General features: G+C 36.0%; 1 protein-coding gene across 1 annotated transcript; it reads right to left on the reverse strand.

Annotated features, from left to right (window-relative positions):
• Positions 1 to 999: 999 nt before the first annotated feature.
• On the reverse strand, positions 1,000 to 8,684 carry LOC111798657 (UTP--glucose-1-phosphate uridylyltransferase-like). Its single transcript, XM_023681945.1, has 20 exons — positions 7,891 to 8,684; positions 7,700 to 7,800; positions 7,518 to 7,608; positions 6,874 to 6,934; positions 6,707 to 6,784; positions 6,575 to 6,625; positions 6,420 to 6,472; positions 5,354 to 5,426; positions 4,837 to 4,894; positions 4,695 to 4,741; positions 4,566 to 4,628; positions 3,607 to 3,639; positions 3,330 to 3,367; positions 3,171 to 3,246; positions 3,029 to 3,085; positions 2,864 to 2,947; positions 2,659 to 2,757; positions 2,480 to 2,584; positions 1,694 to 1,765; positions 1,000 to 1,593 (listed from the first exon to the last, which is right to left on the reverse strand). The coding sequence occupies exons 1-20, from the start codon at positions 8,541 to 8,543 to the stop codon at positions 1,564 to 1,566; spliced, it is 1,923 nt and encodes a 640-aa protein (XP_023537713.1). The 5' UTR covers positions 8,544 to 8,684; the 3' UTR covers positions 1,000 to 1,563.
• Between the last annotated feature and the right edge of the window lie 962 nt (positions 8,685 to 9,646).

Raw genomic sequence — 9,646 nt, forward strand, 5'->3', positions numbered from 1 at the left:
AATGGTGGTTTGTTCGCGTCTACTAAGGAAAGGTTTCCATACCCTTGGTGGTAACTTGGGACATCAGTTCGCGTCTACTAAGGAAAGGTTTCCACACCCTTGGTGGTTTATTCTCTGTGTTTCACACCCGGTTTGTTCTCCTACCCTTATAAATGATGGTTTGTTCTCCTCTCGAACCAACGTGGGACATCAATGGTGGCTTGTTCTCCTCCCCAACCAACGTGGGACATCACAGATTTTGGGATCATAGGCCAAATATTCCCAGAATTTAGTTAGTCTGCCCAAGTTCTTTGGGTTTTTTGGTTAAATTGAGTTGAGAACAGATAATTTGTACAATAGATGCTCAATGTTGGAATGATAGGCCAAATATTCCCAAAATTTAGTCAGTCTGCCCAAGTTCTTTGGATTTTTTGGTTAGATTGAGTTCGATTGAAGAGAACATCGATCAGAAGAAAATGAAGGATTAAGGGTATGAAAATCTCTCCTTAATAGATACGTTTTAAAAACATTGAACGAAATCCCAACAGGAAAAACTCAAAAGAGAACAATATCTACTACCCCATTGAAGCATTCAAATCATTCTTTGAAGTTAAAGGTCAACCTTCTACCCCCACATGTCTAGTAGACTTGGGCTCTTGCATTACTTAGCATCATATGGTGTCCATTGAAGTATTCTTTGAAGTTAAAGGTCAACCTTCCACCCCCACATGTTTGTACTAAAAATTACTTAAATATGGCATGCGTGTTTGTGATCTCTTACTTCAGGACAGGATAAAGATTTCTTTTTAGTATTAAAAGCATTTCGTACCCATAATTTGCAGTTCCGACGATGCCCAGGTAAAAATTGTAAATTACCCTTTCATAAAGCATTTCGTACCCTAAAAAACAAACCTTCAAACTTCCACAAACAAGTTCTCAGCAGAAACTCCAATGACTAGTAGGAGGATACCAACATTTCACAGACTTACAGGAAAATGAAGCGAAACATACAGAAGGGGAGGAAAAAAAAGTCACCCAGTTTGCTGAATATCAAATAAATTGGACCAAATGTTTATAAGCACTGGAAATGTGGCTAACTATCCTTGGAATCCAAACTTATTCCCAGAAAAAGAAACAGGTTAAAGAAACTACTCATTCTTGGAGAATAGTACCTGTTTTGATTCGATCTTTGGCGCCGACTGAATCGGATACTGCTTGAGATGAAGTATGATTTAACAAATGTTGGGGGAGAAACAAGTATGCTCATCTGAATTGATTTCCCTGTTAGGATAAGTCATCTCTCGTGGTGCCAACAAGCACAAATAAACAAAGTCGAGGCTAATTTATTGTAGCCGGAGAGTTACCGAGTGGCATCTATTTGCTAATAAGCTAATTTGTGTTTCAACCCTTTTGGGTCTCTGCTAAAGAAAGAATTGTCCCCTACTGTACCACAACTCCCCTATATACCACTCTTTAAAAGTGAAGAAAATTGTGGCTCAAAGGGAGAGCTCCAAAACAAGTTTGTCAATGAGAAAAAGAACATTATTCTATGAAAGCTTTCCGCTTCAACAAGACACAATTTCTTCATTTAAGATCTGCTGGATCGTTGATCTCCTGGATGAAAACCAAAGCACTCATTTCAAAAGTGAAAAATCGAGGAGTGAATGTAGATGAAAAATCAACTTAATATGATTCAGAACTTTGATGCATTTACCTGATTTTCAAGTACTGCACCATCTGGGATTTCCAACTTCATCCCTGGTTTTGCAACGATATCGACTTTCCCCTTCAAAACCAAACCCATCATGAAGCTAAGTAATGCTAACAGAAGAAAAAATAATGATGGATGGCATAACAGTAAATCTTTAGATCATACATTCACATAGACATTACATTTGAGTCACTAGTACATGTTCATTTCACACAGTATCATTTAAAAAAAAAAAAGAGTTCATTTCATACAGTTAGCTCTCCAAGCTTGGGACCTCACAAAGGCATGCACACACCACCTTGATTTATAATTTAGGTTAAATTACAACCTTGGTCCATATGGTTTGAAGAGAGAAATTAGTCCATATAGTTTTTAAAGTTACAATTTCGTCCCTATGATTTGATAAAACCTTAAATAGCCTCTTCCATTAAAAGTTATTAACGGGTTGAGTACATGGCAGTTAGTTATCCTGCCACATACTCACGATTCGTTGGTGTCTTTTAACAGTCACATATTCATATTCTAAAGATATGGGCTATTTATGAAATTTTATTGAACCAGGGGACGAATTCTAATTTCAAAACCATAGAGACTAAATTCTAAATTTCTCCAAACCATGGGGCAAAATTGTAGTTTTACCTATAAGTCATTGTGATGCCAGTTCAGAAAACAGAGTTTTAAAAATCAAACATAGTTCATTACTTGTGGAGACTCTCCACAAGAGGAGGCATGACAAACTAAGGCAAGGCCGATGTGGGTATAATCATATAGATGGAATGAGTATAATACCTTGATAGTCACACCTTTCCCAAACCACACATCACCTCTTACAGTCAAGCTATCCAGCTCAACAATGCTGGGGATGGCCTTGAATCGACTTTGGAAATCATTAATCTGGGAAAGAAGGAATAAGCACAAGATCTAGAATAATATTAAGCATATATTCTAGTGTAACTCACAAACTTTACCTTTTCAAATTCAGAACCTAAATCAATTGATGGATCTACAGGGTTAGCTCTAGCTGCATTTCGAACCATTAGGCCTTCATTGGATGTATACAGATCTGACTGCAAAAATTTAAACATTTGAAAATTATTATTTTCACAAGATGAGTTTTTTTCTCATTCGATATCCAGTACACAGTAACTGAAAGTTCACATAGATACACTTCACCTGTAAAAGAAGTAAATCTGACGTTGAACTCAGTTGTAGTGAACGAGAATGTGGCACAATAATCCCAATGGGTTGATCAAAGAACTGTCTCAAAAGTTAAAAGTACAGCATGAGAAAAATATTCACAATGTGACAACAAAATAAAAATCTACAATCTAAACAAACCTTTATCATTGAGCCTACTGCAGTGTTTTGCCTGAGCATTTGATCGCTGTTTCCGTCCTGATGAGACAAGTAACTTCGTCAGTATCTTCTACAAGGATTAAAATGAAAAAGTGAGTCTACTAGTGAATGGCCAAAAGATGACCTCTGAAAATGAAGAGTTCCCAATCTTTAGTGTATTTGTATCCACTAGTCTCTTAGTGGCGGTCAAATTCACCCACCTGAACAATATAGCACAAACCTGATGTCACGTGCATATACAGGAATGCCTAACGGGAAAAAAATAAAGAAAGTCCATACTCACAAGTTTCTTATATCAGAAAATTTGAATTTGTCCGTTGGCTTCAGTTGATTAACACAAAAAGAAACTTCAAATTATTAGACAAATAAAAAATGATCCACTACAAAAACAAGCTAACTAACAGCACCAAAAAAGTATAAATTTAAAAGGAAACAAAAGAGGATCATAGAAGGGACAAACTGCAAAAGCCCATCGAAAGCAAGTATAATGACAGAGCGCCCAAATTTACATTAAANTTCAACAATAAGATTCTAAAAGAGAATGGAAAGAGATTGCTTACAGACTGACTTGAATTTAGAGCAATATCTGCAAACTGCATTGGGAAACACAATGTGCATCAAACCCATTGTCAAGAACCAAATAAACACTAGTTAAGTACTAAATAATGCAGATATCACAATAATTAGTTTTTTTTTTTTTTTAAAAAAAAAAGACAGGATATATGTATACAATTGTCAAATAAATAGCCAGGGGTAGAGAACCCCCCAAAAAGTACAAAAATAAGAAGCCATCCAGTGGCAAAGGATCATAGTAAGCCTATATTTACAAAAAAGTTTCTGGTGTGTATAACACCACCAAGAGGAGGTGAACCGTAGGCAATTAAAAAGAACTCGGGCAAGGCTATCCTATCCTCAACGATCCAAGCTCTAGCGAGTAATTTAATATGAAAGGTTCACATCAGTGCTTCATCTCTTATATTGAACCTAATTTCCTTCTTGAAAGTGATATCTGCAACTAACTGTTATTGAGTTACTGGAAGATGACATTGAACTGATGACAGCAAACTGTGGACGACCAATTATTCAAGGGACCTTTTATTGTGTGCCTTCAGATTAGTATTTGCCTTGATTCAACATGTCCACATTGTAACACGACATAGTATAAGGGTAAGGTACTGTCTCTTCTCAAGTAGTATCCCCTAACAATTTATTTTAAGAACAATGCAAGTTACCGTACCAAAGATGGAGGGGTTATACTTCCTACCACATCTAGCTCTGTAAATATAATGGTTTCTTATCAATATATATATATATACATATATGTATATGTATATATATGCATGTACTTTTTTTTTTTTTCTAAATGTCACAAGACTGGAAAGTGGAAACTAGGAAAAAGGCTGAATACAAGAATGTGCAATTATCTAATATATCGTTTCATCATAACAGAAATGCCAAACCACAATCGAACTCCAATAGATACCAGTGAAAGATTGAACTGTTTCATCAGAGTACCAACCTGACACTTCTGTGGAGTTGAATAAGTGCTGGTACTCATGTCAAATGCTGCTGTAGGTGTTACCTATAAGAAGAAAAGGTGTAAGAGTTGAACTAAGGAATCATAGTATATAGTGATATCGTTGCATACCTCCATGCAGAATTCAATCTTATTTTGGATCAAATGATTTAAGATTTCTAAATCCTTCAGTTAAGAAAACCATAATTCAAAGAATATAAGCATAGTATTATGACTAAAAAACTACAGATATCAAGATCACAACCAAGGATACGTGGGTCAATAACAGCAGCCACATTATCCGAGCCAACCACCAGGGCAAACTCCTTACCCTGAGAAACAAGTTAAAAGAAAATATTAGATTGATGTTAGAATCGCTTTCTAGCAAGTCACTCTTCTTCCATCTGTAAGGTATCCCCTAACTATTATATTAACTTTCACAAAAGAGCCTCAAGGACAAGTTAACAGACAAATCCAGCCTTTTGAGAGGATGGTACTCTCTTTAATTAACCAGTTTATTTTACAAAGATAAAGCATGAAATTACAAAAGAAGCAGCAAGCAAATATATAAAGGCAATCCCCAAAATAAACCCTACACTAAAACCTACTAATCAACATTAGAGGAATTTCCCCAATTGCGCCGCCTAGCATGTCCCGACAATTGGGGGCCTTACACCCTCTTTCCCCGGTTTTTGAAAGGTCTATATAATATATGTGTGTTTCCACATATCATCTCTCTCTGATAGTAAAATACAATTGTCTGTCGGTTAACATTAAGCAAGAACTCTTACCTTTGACAATAATACATCTAGAGTTCCACCAGTCAGTAAGGAAAGGAGAACTGAGCCATGATCAGAATTATGCCTTCACAGGAAATAAAAAAGATGTGAACTCTAATTCTTATCCAAAATTTTTAAATAAGAAACTTGTGCAAAAGAAAATGTAATACTCGTCAGATCAAACAAACAGTCATGAAGCTTCTTCAATTTTCCTATCCAAGTGTATATCATAAGGGCATTGGTCTAAGGCATTACTTACAAAAGAGTAGGCATATAATTAAGAGAAAGAAATTTTCCATTAACGACATAAAAAATAAGAAAATGTTACACAAGCACCCATTTGTTCTTATCAATGTGATTTAATCAGAATATGCTGTGTACCAAACAATCATGATATTTCACAAAAACGTGGGCAAGTGGTACCCCACTTTGCATTTGTCATTTTATGTATTGCATGATCAACACGAACTTCCTTTCTAATAATAAATATTGGTGTGCCTTGGAGCTACCGTGGTGACAGTATGATACGTGAAAAAGACAAACTGAAACTAGTCCCTAAAGCATGGGGTGTTAACACATGAGAAATTGAAAATATCTAAAAAAGTGTCTGCACCACGTTTTAATAGATAGAGTCAATACCAAAGAGCCCACACCCCTATCTATTATCTTCCCTTGTACCTTCTCTCTTAATGCTGTCATCTTAAAAATTATGCTGCTTTAGAAACAAACAATATGCAAAATTCTGTAAATTATCCAGAGAGAGCAAGTATCCAGTTGATGGAAGATTATAGATGAAACTACAAATTCCAAATGACGTGAAGAATTGGATAAATTACACATAAATCATAGATGCCAGTTTTCTACCCCCCCAAGAAATCACTCCTGGTTCACCAATCTAGTTGGTTTCTCTTTTTCTTGTTCCCTGATAATGTTTACTCCCAAGCCGAGAAGCATAAGAACGATAGAAAAAACATACTCCAAAGTTTTCTCAGTAAGGAGATGCTCCTGAGAACTATAGAAAGCGGTTTCTTATTCTTAGAAAGAAAAAGTAAAATTACAAAAACAGAGTAGAACTTACAAATCATCATCTTCCCTTGGCTTTTGAGATGAGTCCAGTGGCAACTTTTGTCCCTGAATAAACAAACAATATTTTAAACGCAAATTCAATCAAATTTGTATAAGACTTCTGTTCATATAACATGAAGCTGATAAATAAGCTCTAGATTCATATACCTGAATTAAAGAATGGACATCAATTTTTGACTTCTTATGCTTTCCCACGGCCTACAGCTTATAAATAACAATTAGAACACTCTGAGGTATATCCAAGTGAAGACAGTTATAAGGTATAGAATCACATATCACCTTCAATGTCTCATCGTGAGTTTCAGAAGAATCCAAGAGCATCAATGGGACATTGCATCCATACTTGGCATTTAGGGACTGAAATTAAAATGGTAGCACCTATCAGCTAGTTATTAAGTAGACACAATGAGAATGGCTCACTTAGTTGCACTGGAGAAAAAACTGACCTCAATTTGCTCAAGAAATAAGTCAATGGGTGTTGAATCACCACAAACTTTGAGTGCAGATCTGCATAATAGACCATTTTCCAGTATTAGTATTGAACTTTCCAACGTTAAAATGATGGAATTGCACAAGCCAGACACATTTTCCAGTTAAGATATCAAACAAACCTGCTCATCCACCTTCCAGATTTATCATCGAGAAGGTTTAATGCCTATAGAAAACATCATGAAAATACAGTACAAGAAGAGCTGGTATGCTATAGCCAAATATCTATGGAGAATAATATAATTAACTTATACGATTTCATTTAGTGCAAGTTGCAGTATTCTTTACAACCTATTACAGGATTAAAGATGATGTTAAATCCCAGAGTTGATTTAATGAAGAAAAGCAGGTGTGGTTCGTGAATCTTACTCCACCTGCAGTTTAAGCAGACTAAAATTGACACACCCATATTATAAGGTACAATAGAAAGATAATTTTGAAGATAAGAACAACGCAATCACTGTGAGTTCATCAATGTAAAAAATACAGAATAACTACATAAGCTTATATATACATTGTGTACATTTGAATCACAAAAACCATACAAATTTAATAAGTTCACTTAATTGAATATAGTTCAGGCACTAAGAATGATGCTTACTTGGGCCCATTAAAACCCATTGATGTGCCCAAAGCTCCATTGAACTTCAAAACAACGAGCTTGTCCAAAAGATTTTTAGTTTTTGCAATGTCTGCAACATAAGTAATATCGAATCATTAGACGTGATATCGTTTCCATGCTGTAAAATTTTTTTAAATTGTGCAGCAAAAACTACATATTACCATCTGTCACTGTTGCCAAACTCTCATATGGAACAAGAAGCACTTCTTTCTTCAGAAAATCAATGCTTTTGGTCTGCTCCTCTACTTGATCCAGTTTCTCTCTTACAAATGATGCAAAAATAATGCAGAGAGTCTCAATTTTCATTAATCTAAGACTTCAAAGGAGTTTAAAAAATAACTGAAAATTGTACCTTGGTTGAGATTTGGGAAGGTCTTCTTTGACGGCAACTGCACTAGTAGAAGCCAAGCGCTTCTGTTCATAAAGGAAGGTCTTCGTTATCAAGTTACAGAACAAATAGATAAATTGAACTGAATCATTGGCCGGAATAGGATAAGCAATCCTCTTATAGATCTCCAATGGCATGCTCGAGTCCACAAGAGCCACAATCGGAATCTGCAATCTATCTGCTTCCATAATCACCGATGATTTCCTCTCCGTATCAATAACCACCAAACAATCGGGCGGTTGAGTTGGTCCAAAACAGAGCCTCTTATGCCTCGACTTGAACTTCTTAGGACTTGCACTATTAGTGAGAATTCCACTCATCTTCCACAGTGAAGCGGCGCTAGGGCTATAGCATCCAATCTTCTTCGTCATTTCTTCAATAATTTCATCGAAAAGCCAATTGGTATTGACGAACATGAAACGCCCCTTCTGGCGGACCAATGAGCCAATGAAGTTCAAGGCATTGCGCATACAGATTAGGGTTTTATCGGAGTCGATAATGGCCATTCGATTGCGAAATCCATAGGTATATAACTTGAAATGGTGAGTGGCAGCTTGCCGGCCGACATGAGCTTTGGTGCTTAGTAGCTTCTGAATCACAATGGAGTGAAGAGTCATCTTCGCCGGCGAGTGGTTTTCTTCGGACGGTGAACTTTTCTTCTCGCTGCCCACTCAGACAACCTCACACACCCATCGCCACCTTCCCCATCATCGGAATGTTGCTATCAATTGGCGCTGCAGAGACGAACGCCAATTTTATGTATTTTAGGGTTTAAGGCTAAATCGTAAAAAAAATTAATAATTAATAATTAATAATTAAAAAAATTAAATTATATTACATTAATATTATTTATTTTATTTTATTACATTTAAAATAAAAGACCATTTATTTTTTATTCCGAATGTTTTTTCCATTTAAAAATAAAAAAATTATTTTGTTAGCTTGAAATTAAAAGAATATTGTGAAGTTAAAAATTTAGCGACCAGGATCGATTTGTTCATTGAATAAGTAACTCGTCGATCAGTTGATCGATTTGTTTGTTGCAAAATTGACTTGTTAGTCGAGTTGACTGGTGAGATAAAATTACCCTAGTCCAACCTTCCACATCTTCACGTACACGTGCAGCTCCCTCCCTCATCCTCTATCATTCTCTCTTGCTCGACATTCAACAGAGTCCCTTACCATCTTCTTATCCCGTCGACATAATCCCTCATCATCGTCGTCGTGTCTTCCCTCTACTCCACTGATGATGGCCTCCTATTCGATCATCACGTCTTCCTTGGCTTCCATCGCTACCATGTCATCTCTCATTTTTCTCCTCGATGATATCGTCTTTCTCCACTATCACACTTTCAAAAATACCGTTATCTTTCAAAATTTCCAATATTACCCTTCACCTCTTTTTAACCTTTCAAAATTGGGACAGAAAATCATTAGAATGTTGGACAAGTCAACTTGTGTTGACGTAATTCTTTATAACTTATCTCAAACAAGCATTCTAATCATAGTCACGTCGCTTCAGGTCATTACTTTATCACATTTTCGTCAAATATTCTAATAAATTTTTATTACAACAGTCCGTTTTTCCTCGTTACGTGTCATTGTCAGCCTCACGATTTTAAAAACGCCTCTGCTCGGAAAAAGTTTCTATGCTCTTATAAGGAATATTTCGTCCCTCTACGACCAATGTCAATCTCACAAACCCTAAACCCTAAACCTT

Source organism: Cucurbita pepo, chromosome LG07 (genome assembly GCF_002806865.2).
Source record: "Cucurbita pepo subsp. pepo cultivar mu-cu-16 chromosome LG07, ASM280686v2, whole genome shotgun sequence".
In the NCBI taxonomy this organism is placed as follows: domain Eukaryota; kingdom Viridiplantae; phylum Streptophyta; class Magnoliopsida; order Cucurbitales; family Cucurbitaceae; genus Cucurbita; species Cucurbita pepo.

Excerpts from the sequence above, each read along its gene's own strand:
- LOC111798657 (XM_023681945.1), bottom strand. The coding sequence starts at position 8,543 with ATGACTCTTCACTCCATTGTGATTCAGAAGCTACTAAGCACCAAAGCT. Across the intron at positions 5,427-6,419 it reads CCAAGGGAAGATGATGATTT|GCATAATTCTGATCATGGCT; the intron begins GTAAGTTCTACT and ends TTTCCTGTGAAG. Across the intron at positions 2,585-2,658 it reads TAGGTTCTGAATTTGAAAAG|ATTAATGATTTCCAAAGTCG; the intron begins GTAAAGTTTGTG and ends CTTCTTTCCCAG.